Genomic DNA, 24,578 nt, shown 5'->3' with positions numbered 1-24,578 from the left:
CTTATTCTTTCTTGGGCTTATTTTTTACTGTGATTTTTAGACCTCAACAAATTCTTATGCAACAAAAGTGTGGGGGGCAAATATTGTCTAAGGAAAACGATATAGTGCCTCTAAGTTATTTATTTTATGTTTGTCTTTTGTGTTAACATTATTCTTTCATTATTACTTTGTGTAATACCCCCAAAAAGTACTAATATTTTGGAGGAGCTAATTTTGTTTGTAAAATAAAGAGAGAAGGTTGTGGGTTATGGGAAAAAGCTAATGGTGGGGTTGGTGAGTTTAATTCTCTCCAACTACATCCACTAATTTTGGTCCATAGCAATCTAGGTGGCACCCACCATTTAATAAAATTATTTTCCTTTTAAATTTTAAAAACATACCCAACAGGATAGTCTGAGAGGTGGAGGTGGGGGTTCAAAGTTCGATTCATAAAAATTAAAAGGCACCATAAATAATGCCTTTACGATTAGGCCATTATTGAAACTCCTCTTGTACACCTCTTTCGTGACTAAATAAGGAAAATTATTGAACACTTCGGGAGTACTACATATGTGTACTCCCCCCTCTCATATGAATTATAGATCCCACCATGAATTAGTAACTATGAGTCTCACTAATGAATTTAGATCTTCTAGATTTCCTAAGGTACTCTAGCAAATAGATTTCCTTAAATCTTAACCATTCTTTAATGATTTAATGGTCAAGATTCTACCATGTCAGCATTCCACTAACAATAATCTTAATTGTTTTGTTTGCAACATTATTTTATTATTTTAAGAATATTGTTAGTGGAATGCTGACATGGCAAAATCTAGACCATTAAATCATTAAAGAGTGGTTAGGATTTAAAGAAATCTATAGGTAGAGTACCCTAGGAAATCTAGAGAATTTGAATCCACTCATTTATAGTACTCCGGAAGTACCCAATAATTACCCACTAAATAAAAGTAAATTTGAGGAGTTTTTTATTTTATTTTTCATGGACATCTTTTTTTGTGATTGTATCATCAATTGCTGCTGGGATTATACAAAGAGACCCTTAATTTTTATTTTGAATCAAATTGTGTTCTAAGTTTATAATTTTGTCAACTAATCAAAATGATGAATTCAATTTCTAGACACTATTTATTCTCTGGACAAAGTTTAGGTACAATTCCTCAAGTGCTAATGAAATTAACCAATACAACAAAAACATTATTATCTTTTCAAAGAATCACTAAATTAGAAGAGGACACCCAAAGAAAAACAGAAGGAAGTGTCAAGCAATTTTAAGCAAATCTTGACGCTTGTGGATTGGAAAACACGTCATGATGCCTTGTGGATTTCACTAAATTTCAAAGGCTAGTTAACTTTCCAAATGCATTTCGACTATATATAGTAAATGAGGCCAAATTAAATGGCTAGCCCATGAAGATTTGACTCCATTACACATTAGGATTATTTTATTTTTAAGTTGCTTCATTGAAAGATTAATTTGGTTTGGCAACCCATGACTCTTTTGTTTTGTCACTTTGTGTGTGTGTGTGTGTTTTTTTTTTTTTTTTTTTTTTTTTTTTAAATAATCTTAAAAATATAGAAGAAATATTAGGAGTTGCATCACTTTGTGAGGGTCCTTTTTGGACAGTACCTAGGCCCAAGTAAAAACAAGGATCCTAGGCCCTTTACTTGTTGTTTGGTGGACTGGGCTTGGTTCACCGCAGCTAAATGGGGGGCTGATTACGAACCAAGTTGTGCGCAAGTCACATAAAGCTCCTCAAGACAAAATGCGATTCCTCCTAAGCAATAAAGTACCATTATAAGTGTTTTAGTATCATAAAATGACCCTTTACTTTTACGAAACAAGTAAAATAATTATTCATAATATTCACAATGAGAAAGAGATTGAAATTGAGTATTTGAGGCTTATCTTTTATTGTGTAAACATTTAAAAAGTTTCTTCACTTGGTACCCCGAGCGTACTGTCGTGGTACCCCGAGCATACTGTCATGGTTCCCAGGGGTACTAGGCTTGTAAGAACCCATAATTGCTGATTCTCTGAACTATACAATTTTTCTCTATGCTTATTATGCAATGGAGTTTTGTCATTTCCCTTACCTCTATGGGTCCTACATAAAAACACACTATACAATACACATATCTTCAAATAATTGTTAGTTTCTTAGATTATGATATACATTTTAATACATATACATATATGTAAATGAATTTCATGAGAATGATTCAGCCACAAGGATCCTGGCCCAAATTCTCACAGACTTAGTGCTTTTGCACAAGACTTGTGGAATTTGGAACTCAAGTCCAAGTGGCTTTGCTTGGGCATTGCCTTCCAAGATAGTTAGGTGAGAATGATTTTTGTGAGAGAGAGTGATATCTAATGTGTGCATGTTTTGGCATATGTTTCTTTGAAGGCTAAGTGTGTCCAAGGCCTAAGTTGAAGTGAGGACCCCAGTAAAAAGGCTCAGCTTTTGGTTGAGTAAAAGGAAAACTAGCAAGCAAGAATATATGTATTGAGCAACAAGAAACAGTAAAGGAAGACAATGTAATAAAGAAATACGCAAAATAATAGTTAGAGATCCTCAAATCAATATGAGATATTTCATTATTTTTCTTAATTGTGAATTACAATGTACTCACTAAGATGAGTTACAAGACTCAAATAAGTTCAAAAATTACAGACTTAGATGGCTATCTAAGCCTCTAAGACTTGCAAAATTTGAATCCCTTTGAATCCAAGTACGTTCTATAATAGCTATTTTGGGATACCGGGCACTGTTTTCTACTTTCTTTGAGTTTTTGACAGAGTTTTCTCAACGATTCTTGTTCTGATTCCCTCTTGTTGAATCCCCTTTCAATGTTGGCTGTCTTCCCCTTTTATAGTGTCATTTTAGGGTTCAAGGTACCACTGATTCCCCCCCCTCCCCCCCCCCCCCCTTTGGCTTTCTAGGCACTAGAGCCCCTACTATGCCAGCCATTCTGACAGCTGATTCTTTCTCTATTTCTCATAATTTTCCTCTTTTAGTCTTGTTTTCCTAAAAGCTACTTACTGACTTTCCATTCCAAGATGTCCTTGGAGAGCTAACCTTCACCCTCTCTTCTTTCAAGGCTTTTTACCTTTTAGACTCAACTTTTTTGGCTGTCCTTTTTGCTATCATTTTTCCCAAGTGATCAAAATCTATTCCTACTGAGTTGAAGGTTTTCCCAGCCTCTTCCCCTTATAGTTCTTCATTCTGGGTTTCCTGAGATACCAACCTTTTGTTCATAAATTGTCACTCTTCAAGCTTTATGGTTCTTTGCTGCATCACTGGGTGCTTGAGAAAGACATATATGTTCTTCGTTTCTTGTATTTCGTGGTACCCATTTTAAGCTGTCTCAATCTCACTTTAGCTGTAATGCACGTCCCAAGGATCCCGAGCCTCTGGCAGCCTTTGGGTATCCCAGCCCAGTTCTTTCACTGGATTTTGCTGGATTTTTAATGGCCTTTTTGTTGGAAATCTGAACATACATAGGGCCTTGATGTTGATTCTTCTTACTACATATCCTCTAGCCCGGCCGAGATCCTTACTGCATGTCCTCTGGTCTTGCCCGAGATCCTTGCTGCATGTCCTTTGACCGAGATCCTCTTCTTTTTTCTTTATTATTTCTTTCTTTTTCCTTCTTTTTGGGACTTTAGGCCTTCATGGTCCTTCTTAACTTCATGAATTGGGCCTTCTTTTGTTAAGGCCCATGGTCTTTTCTTACTTTTCATGGAATGGGCTTTCTTGTGAAATTTTGACCCTCAACACACTTTTATGAATTTGTGATGTTGTAAACTTGTAAAGAGAGAAGAAGAAGAAGAACTAATCCGAATGCAGTTTTTATTTGGTCAGCTTATGGTTGAAACTATTAACTTAATTTCTATATTAACATTATTAGTGAATCATGGATTGATTGATATGAATCAATTATGAGATTTGAAATATTGATTGATTTATAAATTCAAATTCAAAATATGTATTTATTGACTGTTGATTTTGTATATACTGTCCTTTGACTTTATCTTTACTTTCAGTTTCTCCACCCAAAAAAAAAAAAAAAAAAAATGACCTTTAGTTTTATTATTGTGGAGTCTTTGTGTGTCAAAACCGCATTAATTATTTTATGGTATCTCGAATACTTTTAGAACTATGATACCCACATATTGGGATAATTGACATAAAGAAAAAAGATTCATTGGAATACTCAATTTAAATTTTTTTTTCATAAATATGCACGAATGCTTGAAATTATAACAATTGAAATAAATGGCCAATAGCATTAAGGTATCATACCCCGAAAAAAGAGGGAGATAATAAATTATCCTAATTATTTGGCATCTTTGATTCTTCTATATTTTTATTTTATCCTCTTTTAAATAAAATTTTCCTAATTTGTTGGCATCTTTGATTCTTCTCTATTTTTATTCTATATTCCTTATTAAACGAGATAATAAAATTATCCTAATTTTTTGACATCTTTGATTCTTCTATATTTTTAGAAAAATGATATGTCCACAACATTTTCACAACATTTTTACAACAAATACTAAGTGGTAAGTTGTTATTGATTGTTATTATTGGAGCAAAAAAGTAATCTTAGAGTTGGGTTCAAATTTGAACCTATAATAACTAACCATCTATGATTTGTTGTGAAAATATTGTAAAAATACTAGTATTGTGGACGTGGCACATCTCATATTTTTATTTTATGCTCTTCCAATTAAAATTAAATTAAGAGGTCTATCAAAATTTGGGCCCTTGACAATTACGGGGCTGCGACTGAGCAAACTGGGGCAGGCCGTGATTGGGTGTAAGACAATATTGTTTCATTATGGATGGCTATTGAATTTAACTATTGAACCCAATTATAAAGTCGCTTCATTTTGGATCGGCTATTCTCATAGCATTTGGCATTATTATCTAACAATTCCTTAGGAATTAGGATAAGACAGTGATTGAGCCTAAAATAAAAATCAAGGTCAACTTGTGAATATCATCGTTAGCTTTTGATGAAAAAAAAAAAAAAGGTTAACTTGTCAATGCCATCTAAGTTAGTAAAAATTATATGTATTACGACATTATCAAGAGTTTTGTAATTCAGTATTATTATTTGGGTTACCAAATTTTCTCAATGGAGGTCCCTTCGGGAGCACTTGGATGGTGGGCTCAGCAAACACTAAGGATGTGTCACGAACCCCAATGGCCACATATTAGTCCATGGGGTTTAGAGGTTTCTCACTAACAAAGAGCAAAATAGTCAGGTCAAAGGTTGATTTTACAACATTTAAATCAATAGCTAAGTATTCAACTTATTTTGCTATTCTACTTATCTTTGTTACTACTTATAAGCTCCATTGCACTTTTTGACATAGTTTTAAAAATCAGACCGGACCGGTTGGTCCGATCGGTTCAATCGGGAACCGGCCTTCAATTCGGTCTGGTTATGAGCAAAAACCAAAAATTACTTTAAAAAAAAAATCAAAAACCGGCCGGTTCAATCGGAAAATCAGAAACCAGCACAGTCAAACCGATTAATGCCTGGTTGGGTTGAAAACCTAAACTACACCGTTTTGCCCAGCCTAAACAGGTGTTTTGGAATAATGGAACCTAAAACCTGAATCTTAACCCTAAACACCTAATTCACCCTCACTCTCACTCATGCCTCACACCTCTCTGTCATGCTCACGCCTTTCACTCTCAAGTCTCACCTCTCTGTCTCTCATGCCTCTCGCCCCTTTGTCTTGCTCTCACTCAAGCTCACGTGTCACGGCCTCTCATCTGATTTGCTTCTCATAGTCATGGGTCACGCCTCTCGCCATCTCGGTCTTTTTTCTTCTTTGTTCTTAGTCTCGCCGTCTCAAAATTGGTCTCACCCACCCTTTGTGCTCTGCTTCATCAGGTATTTGGATTATTTTTCTTTTTCCTTTGCTTTTGATTGGAACTTGTTAATTCTCTTTCTTTCATTTGTCTCACCACTATTCACCTTAACATCAATTTGTGATTTGGTTCTCTCGGCTTCTTCTTCTTCTTTTTTTCATTTCTCTCAGCTTCATCTTAGGTTCTCCATTCATATTCTTTGCCTTCAAATTTTCAATCAGTTCAGTGACTTCATTGGTAACTTCTCTCATTAACTTAATTATTCAATTTATTCTTTCAATTATTAGTTTAGCATAGCATTTTAGTTTATTTGTGATTTTGTGTATGTTGAGGATTATGTTGTGGATTTCATTTACAGAGCTTTATTGTTTGTGAAATATTTACAAAGTAGCATTATTGTTTAGATGTAATGAACTTATTTGCTATTTGCCATTTGGATGTAAATGTAATGACTAATAAACTTATTTATTTTGTTTTGTTGAAAGTTTATTATGTTAAGGATGATTGTTTTGTAACGTTATTATGTTAAATTCTTTAAAAAAAATTTACATACTTGTATTTTTTTTTAAAGGAAACATATTTATTACTATTGGTTGGTTAGTTTTAGTATATTAAAAAATTATTAATTATTTATATAATTTAAATAATTAATAATTAATAATTAAATTATTTATGACATCACCAGTTCGACCATTAGTTGGACCTCGGTCCGACCAGAAAACCGGTAATTAGCTCCTCGACCGGTTCTTTCACAGTACTGGTTTTTAAAACCATGTTTTTTTATACTATTCATGGGTCTCACTGTACTATTTTAGTTAATTTTTACTTTTATCTACAACATTTTCAACAAAAAGTTTTCAGTTTCAGCAAAATAAGCGAATCCCAAATAGACCCTAAAATTTGAAAGATTCACAAGTCACATCCCACCAAAATCTAAGCATTGCGAGTGGCGTGCTTGTACCGATTCACTATCAATGAAACAAAACCTACAACATCGACATGTGGAGATTAAGCATTTATGCAAATTGTTTTTTTTTTTTTCTTAGAATAGTAAGTATTTTTAACACACATACGAGGAGATGGGAGAAGGTCTTGAAAGTAATAAAATGTATTTTTTTTTTAAAATTATAAAGTACAAGTATCTTGGATGGGGAGTGGAATAATCTTGCTAAAGGTTCGAACATCATTTTCCTATATAAGAAAAAAAGAAGTGTTACGTCCACAACATTTTCACAACAAATCATATGTAGTTAGTTATTATTGGTTCTAATTTGAAACTACTACTAAAATTATTATTTTTTCCTACCAATAACAACCCGTAATAATTTGCCACTTATAATTTGTTGTGAAAATATTGAGGGCATAACATTTCTCTACGCTCTATTTGTTTTAACAATGATGTTTTCTAGAAAATGAGTCATTTTCCGATAAGCATTTTCTATAAAACTATCTTATTTTTCAATGTTTGGTAACAACTTTAAATGAGTTGAAAAACAACCTCCTAACTTTCCTTATTTAGTTTGTTGTAAAATAAAGTTGTTTTCCAAAAAAAATTTATGGAAAACGATCTCTAAAAATAAGCCATACTTTTTATGTTGACTAAAGATAATTTTCCTTTGACTCATCTTTTTTTATGCTACCAAATACTGAAAAACAAGGAAAACTATCTTTACACAAGGTTTTTCATTGAAACAAACGGAGCGTGCATATCATATTTGGAGTTTTTAGCGTGTTATTTCTCATATAAAATATCCAAAATGTATTAAATAAGCTACCTTATTACAAAAAGAAGATTACTTAGTATTAGTAGTATACTTAATGTACCATTTCGTGGTGCTTCCTCTACTTACAAGAATTATAGATCATATCATGAATTTAATTAGTAAGATTTATATTAAGAGTTGTTGGGCCATTAATGCGTAAAAAATAAATTGATTTGCAAATCTGTCATCATGATGTCTCTTTCTGAAATGTTAAACCTAAACATCTGCATCAACCATTATATAAATATAAGTCTCTCAATACACCTATTCCATACCCTCCCAAGAAATCAAACCCCAGTTCGCAGAAGAACACATTTAAACATGAAACAAATAGTTCCTTCCTTTTGTTCCTCCTCCTCCTTGTTGATTTCTCTTCTACTAGCAATATTCCTATGCATTAGCCCCACACAATCAAGGCTTAGCGTGAAGATAGGCAGTGATGTGCTCTCTCAAATATGTGCCCAGACAGAAGACACTGATTCTTGCTTGAAAGCTTTACAATCCGACCCCCGCACAGCCTCCACTGACCTCTATGGCCTTGCTCAAGTCTCAATCAACTTGGCCAATGCCACTGCCACTGAAACTAAAACGAAGATTAAGTCACAACTTGGTCAGACCACAGACCCTAATCTCCATGACCAGTACTCACAGTGCCTAGACTCTTATGACAATGCCATTGGTAAAATAAACTACGCAAATGATAGGTGGAGCATCAAGGACTTCCTTGCCCTTGAAGCTGCATCATCTGATTGCCTGATTGATATTGATACCTGCAAAGATGTAACAACTCCAGCCTCACCCTTTCTTCCAGAACAAAATAATAAATCGCATCTGCTTTGTAATATAGTGTCCACTATAGCGAAAAGTCTAGCAGCAGGGAACAATTAGTTTTCTTTTAGATTGTGTTTTTGATAGATGGATGGTAGGAGAGGGGGAAGTGGGGGTTGAAAGTTCGATTCATAAAGATTAAAAGGCACTATAAATAATGCCTCTACGATTTGGCCATTACTTGAAACTCCTCTTGTACGCCTCTTTCGCGATTAAATAAAAGTGAAATTTGAGGAGTTTTTTATTTTATTTTTCACATACATCTTTTTTTGTGATTTTATCATCAATTGCTGCTGGGATTATACAAAAAGACCCATAATTTTTATTTTTATTCAAATTATGTTCTAAGTTTATAATTTTGTCAACTAAATTTCCAAATGTATAAAATATTTTCAATTTGAATCCCATCTTCATCTTTGTTATTCATTTATGTTATTTTAGATAGTAACAAACCAAAGAAAAGACAAAAACTTGTTGATAGAATTGGGCTTTATCTAGGACTTGTTCTGTTGTTCACCCTTTTATTACCATTCAAAATAATGGAAATGAATAACGAATATAGACAGAGGCTATCAAATCAAAAATCTGTTACCTAACCTAAAGTTTGGCTATAAACTGTCTTTTTATGTAATTTAATTTTTCTTTTTTAAGTTGCTTCAGGGACTAGTTGAAAATTTAATTTGGTTTAGCAATCCATGGCTATTTTTTAAGAAAATGCTCTTGAAAATATGGAAGAAATAATAGGACGTACATCACTTATGAATTTGACATTTTTTATATTATAAAAATGAATTTGAGATATTGTAGTTACAAATTAAGGTATTTTCGGTAGTTACAAATCACAAATCGGAATGCAGATTTTCTTTGGTCAGCGTATGGTTGATAATATTAGTGAATCATGGATGGATTGATACCATTCAAATATTGATTTATAATTCAAATTCAAAATATTTATTAATTTGAATTTGACTTTGTATACAGCCCATTGACTTTTAGTACTTTGGACATAAATTTCTTAGAATATTTTATGGTATCTCAAATATTTTGAGTACTGTGGGGTATAGAAATTTAATCATGCCACATGTCATATCCAAGGCCAAGGGGGCCATACAATTCCAAAGAGTCCATACACTCAGATGGTAAGGTTGGAGAGACGGGCCATGGCCCTGTAAATGGCGCATTACAAGAGGGGGCCACATTATAGAGGAGGATGAGCTTCAGAGAGGGGGTTAGCGCTGACGTGATTAGAGAGATGGTAGCTACCATTACATTTAATGCACCTCACCAAACACCTTGGTCACATTTATGTGAAGAAGACCCCTGAACAGTACTGTCTTGGTTGCCACAACTCACAAAAGACTTGGGAGGGCGTCTTATAGGACAAGCACCCAAGTGGTGGCCTACATAATCAATAAATGGAGGGCCAAGATCAGCCAAAAGAGGATATATAATGAGAGAGATCCTCCAGGGATGGGGGATGGGGAAATCTGTAGAAAAAACACTGTAAGAAATTGTATCCAAGTCTAAAAGAACTATATTCAAGAACCACTCACTTCAAACTTTGCCGAGGAAAGATTTGTTTGCATGGAACTTGTCTTTCTTTGCTTTCTTATTATCTTTAACCCACTATGCGCGTTGCTTGATCCATTGAAGCCTAGTTTTTAAGCCCACTCTCTACAAATTTATTATGTTGGGCTCTTTAGGCCTGAATCTTTCTACCTTTTGGGCTCAGGAATCAAAACGCCGCCCCTACAAGTTCTTATCGAAAAAAATATTTTTGGTATTATGATATCCACATAATCGTAATCGTTCATTCGGGTCAATCTAATTTGTTTCCATAATAATTTACTTGAATGGTTGAAATTATATATATATTTTAAGAAACAAGCAAACACACAAGAGAGATAAAGAGGTTTTAAATAAATAAATTGCCAAGATCATACCCAAAAAATCAGGGACACAATAAAATGATCCTAATTTGTTGGCATCTTTAATTCTTTTAGGGTATGTTTGATAAACTGTAATAGATATTATAATGTAATAATTATTCCTATATTTTATCAATTCAGTAGTTTGATTATGTTTGGGTTTGGCTTACCTCCCGTATTTTTTTAACTGGATATGTTTTTTTTTTTTTTTTAAATATACAATGGCAAGTGGTAGTGGGTTTTAATCTCCCTATTTTATTTAGTTAGTGGATAATGTGGCAGTTACATTTCTCATTAAAATAAAAGGAGATTCCAGTTAAAAAAATACTAGAGTCTGGAGGTAAGCTAAACCCATTATGTTTTTATTACAAGAAATAGTTATTCATTATGAATAGTGTAGGGTCACGTTCCGCGACGAGCCGCAGTAGTGTTGGGTTCGCACGTGAATGGGCCCAAACAATATCATTTGTAGAGAGTGGATTCGAAAGGCTAGGCCTTAGTTACCCAGCGGTGGTTTTGGTTGTGTTCATATGTGATTAAAGTGCTTTCAACCTTGGAGTCTTTCTCCTAGAGGTGGACTGGAAGCCCTTCTTTTTTGGCCAGTCTTCTCAGCCCCCCTCTCCAGATTACTTATTTTTTCTTTTATACTAGCCTGCGTTCACTTTCCTTCGTCCACGTGTAGGGTTAACCTTTCCAAGACTGATACTTGTCCCGTCAGTCCAAGTCCAAAGTTGTTGGGAGTGGCTGATAAAGCTAAAGGATAAGGCTCTGTTAGGCGCAGAGCTATGCATGGGGAAGGTAGTAAGGGCAGCCTTTCCTAGATATTTTAGATTTCCTTTCAAGTATGTCCCTTTACCGTTTTGCCCCTCCTCTTGGTGGATCTTTGGGTCAGCCGAGGACTGCACTGTCCTCGGCTGCTTCTCCGGGCCAATTGGGCCTTATTATTCCTGAGCTCGGGCCATGACCTTTTTTCGACTTAGGCCTTTGGACTCCCCATCAGCAAGTGAGCCTAGCCCATCAATTATTGGGCCCCACAATAGCCCCTCAAAACCCTGCTATCCGATATCCTGGTTAGAGAGGAGGGTTTTGATAATACCGAGCATTTATTATGGCTCATTTAATTCAGCCCTTGACTAACGCTGGCGACTCTTCACCTGACCAGGGAATGTACCGGTCTGCAAGAGATTCCCCTTAATTTGCGCATGATGCTCTTATGCCGTTTGGTTATACGAAGCGCGTCTTTAATATCTTCCTTTTACGAGACTTCCCAGATTCAACGGTTTTTGATGGCGTGGGGGAATGAAACGGACGCATTCATGTTTGCAGATTTTCTTGGAGATCTGAACACATTAAGTACTCTCCTTTTCGTCCCCTATATAAAGAGAAGAAACAAGAGTTGTTTCTCCCACAGATGAATCCCTTTAACCCCACCAAAATTTAAAAACCTCAGATTCCTTCCTGAGTTTACTTTTACTCTCCGGTCATACTTTAACCTGAAATATATTCTCCATAGAAACAAGCAATGAAAAAACCATTCCATTCCCAAAAACACCGTGTTCTAATGAAGCTCGAAATGGCTCGGTCAGGACAAGGATGGCGGAGACTCAAAATTTGTCTCGCCTTTCTTTCAGCCAAAATCCGAAGCAAGGACTCGTCACGTCACACTTTCGGCGTGACTGAGCCGAGGACACACATCGTCATTACTACCCGCTCTCTCATGAGCATACCTAATATGGCCCCAGTGTGTTAGGAGTCAGGACTGGGGCAGGGACTAAGTGTCCCTGCTTCTTCCTCTCTTCATTCACTGGCGCCTCCTTCTGCCTCTCTTTCTCCCTTCTCATCTTTTCCCTCTTCTTCTCCTCCTTCTTTTACTCATGTCCTCCATCTTCCTCATTCATCTCCTCCATCTTCTGCTCATGTCCTCCATCTTCCTCATTCATCTCCTCCATCTTCCTCATTCATCTCCTCCATCTTCTTCTTCCTTGTCCTTCATTTTCTTCTTCCTTGTCCTTCAACTTTTTCTAAAGAAAGTTCTTCTCTCAATAGGAGCAATACTGAGGCAGAAATTGGAGAGACTTTGAAGACGAGTTTAAAAGACACCTGACTGTTTACCTATCTGTATTGCAAATACTATTGTTGCTTCGGTAGTTTACCTTTTGTATAGGCTTGTTTAAGCCCCTCTTTGTACGTTGTAATAATTTTTCATATTAATAAAAATTGCTGTTGTTTTACTTCGCATATTCTATTTTTATGTTTTTACAAGTTTACAAGGGCTGCTCGGCACAATAGTATAGCATTTGAACCAATGACAACTAAGGCCGAAATACTTGCTAATAAAAAGATGTCACCATAACTTTAATAGCATTATTTGACACAGCAATGCCTATCTGTGAATAACGATACTTACCCAAAACAATGCCGGCATTAGAACTGGATGCTCTATGCGTTGTAGGAAGTAATCATCCGAAGATATATTTCCCGCAAGAATGAACAACCCCCGTAGGCTACCAAATAGTGGGATGTCTCGCCACCATCCTAACACCTTTATCGGCCTCAACATTTTAAAGTATTTGAGCCGAGGGCTTTCCCCATTTGAGTAGTGGGCGTCCCAATAGGTTTGAGTCCGAGGACTTCACAATGTTTTGGTTCTGTTCAAAACCTAGTTTTGTCACCCAGGTAGTTGGTTTCCCCATAGGCTTGAGTCCGAGGACTTCACAACGCTTTGGTTCTGTCCAAAACCTAGTTTTGTCACCCAGGTAGTTGGTTTCCCCATAGGCTTGAGTCCGAGGACTGTAGTTCAGTTTCTCCCTTTCCTCAGATATTTCGCGAGGTGCTGAGCAAGAGGTTGTCCTCGACAACGGTTATTCCTCGGCGTGGGCCATTGTCCCTGGGCCCCCATGCAGAACGGGCCTGGACCGCGAATTCACTAGGCCCACAACTTAAAGGGTATTTATGTAGTTTTTGGTCACGCAGTACTTTTTGGCGTCCCAATGTTCGAGTTGCACCTTCCCGAGACTCCTTTAATCCCATGGTTGCAGGTGGCGTTAGAGATTGAGCCAGAGCCATCTTGTCTGTAGCGTTCCTTGGGACGCTGCGTGAATTAAATGCCACCACCTTATCTCTTTAAATAAATAGGAGAGAAAGTTGCTTCACCTAGGCACTAATTCTTCAGTTTCCTCCCAAATCACAACTCCCATATCCAGTGCTATCCCCCCTTAGCATAACATGTTTGAGGCGAGGGTTGGGGAGAAGAAACTCTCTCCGCCACAGAGGCGCCGTGCCCTCCTGAGACTTAGAATGGTGAGGTACGGGCAAAGGAAGCATAAATTTAAGAGAGTACTCCACTTCGACAGAGGGGAAAGGGTGTTTCTCCCTCTTCTAGTCAAAATCCGAAGCAGGTTCTGTTCATGCCAGAATTTTGGTGTGTCAGAAGAAAGATTCTCCGCCATCAGCGTCTCTGCCCTGTCGCAGGCAAATTTTTGGTGAAGGTTTCTCAACTTCCAGCTCCCTGCACCTTTCCTTCAGCGGTGTGAGGCTCAAGTTGGGTTTCTTTTGCTGCCTGAGTTATGGGCATATAAAGGCATTGAGGAAGAACAAGGTCTTGGAGCAATAGCCAACCTCTCCTCTGATCCACTTCCTCGGCTTTATCTTATTTTCTTGTATCTTTCTTTCTTTTCGGTTATGTGGTTAGCTTTAGAAGCTAACCTCTCGTCTGTACTGCCTCTTCTGCTTTGTTTTATTCTCTTGTATCTTCCTTTCCAATTATGTAGTGAGCTCTGACATAAGCTGATTCCAGCTTTTCATTATACGCTGTACTGTTTCTTTGTTTTAGTGAAAATAGAAACTTATTTACTTGTTTTGAATACTGTTCTTTTGGCAACACCACTTTGTGAATGAGTGTGCTCCATGTGTTTGTTTCTTCTCGGCGATATTTAAAGCAAGAACCCGTGAAATACAATCCAACTAATTCTAATTTGCCGACACTACCAGGCACAATAATAACAATTCATAGTAAGTTGAACTTAGGAAACTAACCGAGATAATGGTTGAACGTTCTGTAATAAGTGCGAGAATACTGTCTGAGAACGACAAATTCTAAATAATTCATTCAAGGGGATGACCGAGCATTGTATGACTTCGCTTATGCTTTTGGAAACATGTTGCCCCATTCCGTACTAGTTCCTTTGGTGTTGAGGATCCGAGGGCAAACTAGAGTATCCATGTAGTTCAGGAATTTAACCCAATTGTTAATGGGGAGTTTTCCTCGGGGAGATTTTAAGGTCCACGTAACGTAGTTTTTCCTTTTAAATAGTTGGTTTCCCCAGAAGCTTGGGTCTGAAGATCATACAAGGCCTTGGTACTGCCCAAAACTTGTATTGTCTTTGTAAGTAGTTGGTTTCCCCAGAGGCTTGGGTCTGAAGACCATACAAGGCCTTGGTACTGCCCAAAACTTGTATTGTCTTTGTAAGTAGTTGGTTTCCCCAGAGGCTTGGGTCCGAGGACCATACAAGGCCTTGATTCTGTCCAAAACTTGTATTCTCTTTTTAAGTGGTTGGTTTCCCCAGAGGCTTGAGTCCGAGGACCATGCAAGGCCTTGGTTCTATCCAAAACTTGTATTCTCTTTTTAAGTAGTTGGTTTCCCCAGAGGCTTGGGTCCGAGGACCATACAAGGCCTTGGTTCTGTCCAAAACTTGTATTCTCTTTTTAAGTAGTTGGTTTCCCCAGAGGTTTGGGTCCGAGGACCATGCAAGGCCTTGGTTCTGTCCAAAACTTGTATTCTCTTTTTAAGTAGTTGGTTTCCCCAGAGGCTTGGGTCCGAGGACCATGCAAGGCCTTGGTTCTGTCCAAAACTTGTATTCTCTTTTTAAGTAGTTGGTTTCCCCAGAGGCTTGGGTCCGAGAACCATCCAAGGCCTTGGTTCTGTCCAAAACTTGTATTGTCTTTGTAAGTAGTTGGTTTCCCCAGAGGCTTGGGTCCGAGGACCATACAAGGCCTTGGTTCTGTCCAAAACTTGTATTCTCTTTTTAAGTAGTTGGTTTCCCCAGAGGCTTGGGTCCGAGGACCATGCAAGGCCTTGGTTCTGTCCAAAACTTGTATTCTCTTTTTAAGTAGTTGGTTTCCCCAGAGGCTTGTGTCCGAGGACCATACAAGGCCTTGGTTCTGTCCAAAACTTGTATTGTCTTTGTAAGTAGTTGGTTTCCCCAGAGGCTTGGGTCCGAGGACCATACAAGGCCTTGGTTCTGTCCAAAACTTGTATTCTCTTTTTAAGTAGTTGGTTTCCCCAGAGGCTTGGGTCCGAGGACCATACAAGGCCTTGGTTCTGTCCAAAACTTGTATTCTCTTTTTAAGTAGTTGGTTTCCCCAGAGGCTTGGGTCCGAGGACCATACAAGGCCTTGGTTCTGTCCAAAACTTGTATTGTCTTTGTAAGTAGTTGGTTTCCCCAGAGGCTTGGGTCCGAGGACCATACAAGGCCTTGGTTCTGTCCAAAACTTGTATTCTCTTTTTAAGTAGTTGGTTTCCCCAGAGGCTTGGGTCCGAGGACCATACAAGGCCTTGGTTCTGTCCAAAACTTGTATTCTCTTTTTAAGTAGTTGGTTTCCCCAGAGGCTTGGGTCCGAGGACCATGCAAGGCCTTGGTTCTGTCCAAAACTTGTATTGTCTTTGTAAGTAGTTGGTTTCCCCAGAGGCTTGGGTCCGAGGACCATACAAGGCCTTGGTTCTGTCCAAAACTTGTATTGTCTTTGTAAGTAGTTGGTTTCCCCAGAGGCTTGGGTCCGAGGACCATACAAGGCCTTGGTTCTGTCCAAAACTTGTATTCTCTTTTTAAGTAGTTGGTTTCCCCAGAGGCTTGGGTCCGAGGACCATGCAAGGCCTTGGTTCTGTCCAAAACTTGTATTCTCTTTTTAAGTAGTTGGTTTCCCCAGAGGCTTGGGTCCGAGGACCATACAAGGCCTTGGTTCTGTCCAAAACTTGTATTGTCTTGTAAGTAATTGGTTTTCCCAGAGGCTTGGGTCCGAGGACCATACAAGGCCTTGGTTCTGTCCAAAACTTGTATTCTCTTTTTAAGTAGTTGGTTTCCCCAAAGGCTTGGGTCCGAGGACCATGCAAAGCCTTGGTTCTGTCCAAAACTTGTATTCTCTTTTTAAGTAGTTGGTTTCCCCAGAGGCTTGGGTCCGAGGACCATACAAGGCCTTGGTTCTGTCCAAAACTTGTATTCTCTTTTTAAGTAGTTGGTTTCCCCAGAGGCTTGGGTCCGAGGACCATACAAGGCCTTGGTTCTGTCCAAAACTTGTATTCTTCTTTATTTATTAATTTTCCGAAGGTTAGCTCCTCGAACAAGGTGGGGGAAGCTAGCCTGATGTTTGAAGCCCCTAGACTTGTCCATGCTATTGACACTACGAGGCGTAGCCCCTAGTGGGGACTTATGTTGGCATAACAACACTGTGTCGCCGGTCATAAAGGCATCCTCATAGACCCTTGTTCGACGGAAGCTCAACTTCACCACCGCTCGAGCTAACGCGCAAGCCTTTCCCACAGACGGCGCCAATTGTAGGGTCACGTTCCGCGACGAGCCGCAGTAGTGTTGGGTTCGCACGTGAATGGGCCCAAACAATATTATTTGTAAAGAGTGGATTCGAAAGGCTAGGCCTTAGTTACCCAGCGGTGGTTTTGGTTGTGTTCATATGTGATTAAAGTGCTTTCACCCTTGGAGTCTTTCTCCTGGAGGTGGACTGGAAGCCCTTCTTTTTTGGCCAGTCTTCCCAGCCCCCCTCTCCAGATTACTTATTTTTTCTTTTATACTAGCCTGCGTTCACTTTCCTTCGTCCACGTGTAGGGTTAACCTTTCCAAGACTGATACTTGTCCCGTCAGTCCAAGTCCAAAGTTGTTGGGAGTGGCTGACAAAGCTAAAGGATAAGGCTCTGTTAGGCGCAGAGCTATGCATGGGGAAGGTAGTAAGGGCAGCCTTTCCTAGATATTTTAGATTTCCTTTCAAGTATGTCCCTTTACCGTTTTGCCCCTCCTCTTGGTGGATCTTTGGGTCAGCCGAGGACTGCACTGTCCTCGACTGCTTCTCCGGGCCAATTGAGCCTTATTATTCCTGAGCTCAGGCCATGACCTTTTTTCGACTTAGGCCTTTGGACTCCCCATCAGCAAGTGAACCTGGCCCATCAATTATTGGGCCCCACAAATAGTTATTCTTTAAAATAAGAAATGACTATTCATCTTTAAAATGGTTATAATAACTATTCCTTAGTAGGTGAAATAATTTCTAATATTAATATATTTCCAAATAAACAAACCTTCCATATTTATGTAACAATTATGGAAATAAAAAAAAAAAATCCTACAAAAAAACTCATATCTCTCTCAAATTTAAAAAATATTATTTTTAGGAAATATAATTATATGAGTAAAATATTTCCTAAAATAGATTTTAAGTTTTATTTTAAGATTACAATTCATAACCAAACTTACGATGAATAGGTTTAGTTATTTCATTATAACACATTTTATTCCCAATAATAAAGATTGATTATTTCTGTTATAATTCTCATTTAGTGTACCAAGGTGTGCCCTTATAGTTTTATTTTACTAGTCAGTAAAAAGTGCAATGTATGAGAAAGTTTCGTAATTTATTTTTGTCTTAATATGAAATTTGATCATTATAGTAGTTATTAATAAATATTTATTACGATTTTTCTATATATAAAATATTAAATATTCATATAAAAAAGTATTAAATATGAAATTCAATAATTATGGTAGTTATTAATAAATATTTTTTATCATAATGTTTTTAGAGTAATACTACAGGCACAAACTATTTTACAATATTTTTACAAACTGCTAATGTGGTTTTAGCATTTTCCAAATAGCTATTGTAAGTAAAAATGTGATGTTAGTGATGTGTCCATATTAGAACTAGTAAGAATGTGCTACATCAACAGTTTGTAAAAATATTATAAAATAGTTTATAACTGTAACATTATTCATGTTTTTACTTTTTATATGAAATTTTTAAATGAAATTATTAATATAGGTATTTATCATGATTGTGTTTGTGTTTGTATATAAAATATTAAATATGAAATCTGATAATTGTGGTAGTTAATAATAAGTATTTACTATGATTTTCTTTTCATATGGAACTATTCTTACCACATTTGGCATTTGGCATTATTACCCAACAATTCCTTAGGGTAAGGCCGTGATTGAGCTTAAAATAAAAATCAAGGTTAACTTCTTTTTTCTTTTCTTTTTTTAAGATAAAAGATAGAATATCAAGGTTAACTTAAAAATACCATCTTTTGATTAAAAAAATTTTAACTTGTAATGCAATCTTCTTTTTTCTTTTTTTTTTTAAGAAACAACTTGTAATGCAATCCAAGTTAGTAAAATAATCGTTTCTCAACAAAAAAAAAAAAAAATATATATATATATATATATAGTAAAATAATGTGTATCATCATTCTATATTTTAGATGCATGTAAGTAGTTTTTCTATAATTAAAAAAAAATCATATTTATCATATGTAATAAAAATACCCTGAAAAATACATGTTAAATGTTTTCTGTGTGATAATTGTACAAAAAATAATTCAACATCTGTTGTCGGTTATGAACAGAATAATTATATATTTTACTAAGTTGTTTCATTTTACTAAGCAATAAAATAATCAAAATTCATAATTAACCCAATCTTACTTCTATATACTATATATTTCCATTTTTTTTTAAGAAGTATAAAATTTATGTGTAAGTTATTATTTCATACCATATATATATTCTGTCCCTTTACTAACCAATTATTATGTGCACAAAATTTATGGGATAATGTGATACAGGTTATCATATCATATCATAGAGAGAGAGAGAGAGCCACATTTTTAAAAATGTCTAGTTTATTATCCTTCATAAATTAAGTGGTGATTATTAGGGGAGAAGAGAAAAAAAAAATTAATATCTACTTTTATCATCTCATTATTATTGTAATAATAATTTCTTTTTTCATTTAGACTTTAGAGAAAAATATATATCTTTACATTTCAATGAAGAAAACGAGGCATGATAGACGAGTGCAGTCATGCATGGAAAAGTGGAGAATATATATATTTGATTAAAGTATGGTACAAATGTTATATATTGATATCGAAAAGACTAGGAAATATGGTTTTAGGAAATAAGGTTTTCTTAAGTCTCAACAATTTTTTTTTTTACGAAACAATTAAGATATTTAACCACACATTGATTTAAGAATACTTTATTAATTAATTAGTACAATGACAAGTCAAATATATCATTTGGAAACACATTGATTTAAGAATACTTTAATTAATTAGTACAATGACGAGTCAAATATATCATTTGGAAACACGGAGGTTTGGGACTTGATCTTAAACTAGAGATTTTAGGTCCAATCCGCTATGATTGGTCCAAGGGTTTTCAAGATGTCTCATTGATAGGAAATTGAATAGTTTGGTCAAAAGATAATACACCTCTTCCTTATATAAATAAAAAAATTAAAGTAAATATAAGAACCTGTAAATTAATGTAATTGATGTCATATGAACAACATAATATATATAATAAAAAAAATTAGAAACAATTTCTTAATTATTTTGTTAATTTGTATTTGAGAAACTAATTCATACATTAAATATTCGAAATATTTCTAACATCGCCCATAGTATTTTTATATCACTGATGGAATATTTACACAGCCCCTGTGTTGGCACTTGTTACAAGTCTTACGCTTCTTTACTAATCCTTAAAAACGGGTTGATTTATATTGTAATCTGTAAGTGAAGGTAGGTACCATTAGGTGCAAAAGGTAACCAAAAAAAAAAAAATGAAACAAAGGCATAAAACAACTTTATCATATATCTACCATAAGTGAAGCTATATATGTCGGCTCAAGTGATGAGAAAATTAACCTAGAGTACTCACTATTTTCACTCATTTGGCATTGAGGAATCACCATCATGTTCAATATCGGATGTAGGGTCATCCACTTCTTGAAAGCAATCAATACCAAAAGCTCCATGACCATTGCCAAAGGCCTTAATGTGGTCTTTTAGAGACCTTTTATGCTTAAAGTCAGACCCACAAATGCAATACCAAATTTTGCCACAGTTCTTCTCATGAGTTCTCCAATCACCTTTCACTGCAAATGCCTTGCCACATTTCCTGCACATGAAAGGTTTAGTCCCATGCTTTCTCTTGTAATGTGTTTGGAGGGTTCTAAAATCTTTGAGAGGCTTTGCTCTTGGGTGCTCAATATTGTGCTTGCATCCTGGTGCACAGCAATAGCATGGGAGTCTTAGCATGGCTGTTGGTTGAGCTCCCTTTAGAGAGTCAGGTCCTTTTCTATATTGAGATCCATGTCCCCACATATGCATCTGCGGTGCCAAGCAAAACACATATTGAGAGAGAGAGAGAGAGCTTAAGATTTCAAGCATAAATTGCATAGACAATATGTGCATTCTAAAAAAAAGAAACTAGCATTTTCAAATTTCAATATCATAAAGTATCTTTTGTATCAAGCATATGGGTTTTCATATGATGTGAAAGATATGCTGCATATCTTTATTGCATAGAAGAATTATTATTTATTACGCAAAATGAGACCCCAATTTTACCCCAAATTGGAAATACGTACACCCCTAAGTAACAACACATTGTGAAAAAAGCAGGATCCATTTCAATTGAGTCATATTCCAACTTTTTTTTTTAGTCAAATGTACAACACGTATTATTTATTTGATTTTTAAAAACCACATTTCTTACTCTAAATAAAATAAGAGAGAATTGAAATATTCAATTGGAGGAAGTTTGAGGGCAATACTGTCGATGCATATGTTGTGAGCTGACTTACTGACTTATCTTTATTGTTTAATCTGATGATTGATGGGCTTCAATTAATTGGTTGGAGTTGTGTTGGGCCTATACAGGCTTAGTTGTGTTAAGGTTTAAGGTCTATGTTAGTGTCGGTGTTGGTACAATTAATGGTATATTTTTTAAAAAAACCAAAAATGCATTAGAAACCCTAGATGCTATTTATATTTCTCTTGTGGGAAACCCTAAAACTATAGTACTTAAAATAAAATAAAATCTTTTTTTTTTTGATAATCTAAAATAAAATAAAATCATTTATAGTTACCCAGTACAGATTCATTTAAGAGGTTGAATATTATAATCCTTATTAAATATAATGAATCCAAAAGTTATTGAGTCTTTATTATACACAACAAGAAAGGGATAAAATAAAAATAGAAGTATAAAACATTAGGGGCTACAATTAATAGCCGAACTCCCCTAAACTTAAACAGTCTATATGGATTTGCAAAAGTGAGAAATCCACTTATGAGTTATGCAAATAGAGGTCATGAGAACATGTAACTCTACAGCCCTTGTGGCTGGTACTTAGTTTGTTCTTAATATAATCAGTCTTTACCCAAAAAAAAAAAAAATTGAACAGAGGTCACGAAAACCACAAACTAACCAGTGATATATATTATATAGTATAGAAAATCGATATCATACTGTTACACGAGTATATTTGCAGGGTTACTGAAAAGTTAAAACTCAAAACACAGGCCAGTTAAGAGAGAATCGAGAGGAGACAACCAAAACCATATATGACATTGACAGTCATGTTTAAAGCAGTGAACAGATAAAGACAAAAAGTCTAATAATTTGCCACTAAAAGAGTACTCTAAGTCAAAGTCAGCAACCCTTCCATTGACAAACAGTAAACTGTCTGCATCCAAGTCTCACACAACATGTTAGTATGTCCACATTGTGAGAGAAAAATATCTTTGTACTATTTAGAGAAATCCAGACATTATTTATTACTTCTACTATTCCGTTTATCCTTTACAGGTTGGAGTGTTCAGATTCAGTGCATTGGTGCTTTGTGTGTTTTTTCAGCACACATAAGAGATTTGAAAAATTTTCACTGTGAGCACAGTATATTGATGAAGATCATCAGAACTTCTGAAGCACCATAAATCTTGTTATTTGTTACTGTTATTTCAACAAACTTTCAACTGACGGCAGCACAATCTTCGAAGTACTAAGAGCTCAAGTAACATTTTCTTGAATGGTCAAATTAATGAAACAAAGAAAACTATACCCAGTTGAGTCTCTTGAGACATAGCCTTGTTCAAGCAAAAACCATGCAGACAATCTTTTAGTGTATGTGTATATATACTTAAATGCTCGTTTGGAAGAACTTGTTGATCTATCAAGCTTAAAAATTGAACTGAGTAAAAGTATAATTATACTTGAGAAAAAAAAAAAAACTAAAATCTTTAAAAAGTTGTATATATATACACGAATGTATAATTTATTATCAAAAAAAATTAATTCTGCATTAGTGATACCTGGAGATTATTGTATCTGTTAAAGGTCTTGAAGCAAATAGGACATGAGAACTGAGTAGGACCAATGAGAATCTGAGAAGGGGTTGGAATCCAATACTGACCCTTGTTGAGTGTACCTAAAGGGTACCATGAAACCTCTCTCATTCCATCTTTAACTGTCACATCTGAAGGAGGCGAGGTCAGCCTAGAGTGCCCCAGATCTGTATTAGTGCTCGGAAGGCCTATGTGTAGGGCTACAGTAACAGTCTCATCACCATCATCTTTGTTCCTGTTTTTGTCCTCTTCCTCTTCCATTGCACTAGTACTTGAGGACTCATGTTCCTCTTGTCTAGTAGGGCTTAGGTTGTTTATTAAAGGAAGAGCTTCTTTGAGAGGAGGTGACGAAGGTGATGATGTTGATGGAATATTTTGGCAATATTGAATGGAAGGTTTGTTGTTAAGGACATAGTTTGAGTTGGAATATTGAGGAGGATAGGAATTCAAAATTGGGTTTGAGTAAGAAGGGAAAGAAGAATAGTGAGAATGGGTAGGCATGAAGTTGAACCTTGATCTTGTGAAGAAATTGGAGTATGGGTCTGCCATGGTTGAAAAGAACGGATAAGAAGAACAAAGATGTGATGGTTTGGTCCTTAACGACCAGAGTGATATATAAATATTGAGAAAGAGAGAGAGAGAGGAGGTGAATGTGAGGTTCGGGAACATAATATTTTTCACTGACTTTTTCACAATTTTCACACGCTATCTGTTTGTGACCTGTCATAATTGATAAGTGAAAAAAATAGTTGGCAAATTCTTTGTATACAACGTAAATTTAGGTAATTAACATGCACACAAAAAGTGTGACAAATATTATATATATTTACAAAATTTGTAAATTTATATTATAAATATAATATAACATATAAAGATTCAAAATAATATTAGTAGTGAAATATATAAAAGTTATGTGCTAATCATAAACACAATATGACATGAGCTACCAATTTAAAAATAAAAAATAAGGTTTGTTTCCTAATATTACCCATGGCTTCAAAACTTAAGGTAAATTTTGACAATAGAAGAGGAAAAAAATAGAAAATAAGATTATTTGAAATAAATAGACTCATAAACAATAAATAATTTAAATTAAAAGATAGCTTATGTCGGGGTTGTTAAATGCACATCTCTGTTTGTTTAAGAACAACTAATTTAATTTTTTGAAAAAAATATACTAAACTATATTTATACTTTAAAAAATTGAGAAAAATTATAATAAAAATAATATAAAAAAAGAAAGAGATTTTAAAACTGTACCTAAAAAAGTGAGATCAAATTGGGAGGATAAAAAAAGTAGACACAGAAAAGAAAACTTTATTCCCTATTTTTTGTCTCTCTTATCTTCTTTCCTTAATCAAACAGTAAAAAACAATATTTTCTCCCTTATTTCTTTTTTTCTATTTTTCATTTTCACTGTTTTCATCCCAACCAAATACCCCTATGGGTAAAAGTCAGAAATTACCCCCTGCACACCAAGAAGTGCAAAAATCAAAGCCAAAGTCAGAGACTAGTAGACTTGCAGGTTGTCACCCAAGAGAGAGAGAGAGATAGGAACATTCTGTCTTTCACAACATCTCTCTCTCTCTCTCTCTCTCTCTCTCTCTCCAGCAACATGTGGTTATTTCACACACGTACTCATGACTCAACCCATCCGGCATTTACTTCGGTAGGCGTGTTTAGTGTTTCATATACAAACTCTTTCTAGTTTGCTACAGACAAACATATTCATCAAACCAGTTGTGGT

General features: G+C 35.7%; 3 protein-coding genes across 3 annotated transcripts in view; 2 read left to right on the top strand and 1 right to left on the bottom strand.

The window, feature by feature from the left end:
• Positions 1–12,485, top strand: part of LOC126724277 (putative disease resistance protein RGA4) — a 103,520-nt gene extending 91,035 nt beyond the window's left edge. Inside the window, exon 3 of the mRNA XM_050428854.1 lies at positions 12,470–12,485. The gene's annotated coding sequence lies outside the window, so the exon portion shown is untranslated. The remainder of the gene's footprint in view (positions 1–12,469) is intronic.
• On the top strand, positions 7,976–8,542 carry LOC126722729 (pectinesterase inhibitor-like). Its single transcript, XM_050425879.1, has one exon. It carries the CDS (start codon positions 7,976–7,978, stop codon positions 8,540–8,542), a length of 567 nt encoding a protein of 188 aa, XP_050281836.1.
• A 7,785-nt stretch (positions 12,486–20,270) lies between the features above and the next one.
• LOC126723943 (zinc finger protein WIP2-like) lies at positions 20,271–23,487 on the bottom strand. The gene is made up of 2 exons (XM_050427965.1): positions 22,799–23,487; positions 20,271–20,812 (listed from the first exon to the last, which is right to left on the bottom strand). The coding sequence occupies exons 1-2, from the start codon at positions 23,378–23,380 to the stop codon at positions 20,366–20,368; spliced, it is 1,029 nt and encodes a 342-aa protein (XP_050283922.1). The 5' UTR covers positions 23,381–23,487; the 3' UTR covers positions 20,271–20,365.
• Positions 23,488–24,578: the final 1,091 nt, after the last annotated feature.

This window comes from Quercus robur, chromosome 4 (assembly GCF_932294415.1).
Source record: "Quercus robur chromosome 4, dhQueRobu3.1, whole genome shotgun sequence".
Classification (NCBI taxonomy): Eukaryota; Viridiplantae; Streptophyta; class Magnoliopsida; order Fagales; family Fagaceae; genus Quercus; species Quercus robur.
This window is presented reverse-complemented; position numbering and strand designations above follow the sequence as displayed.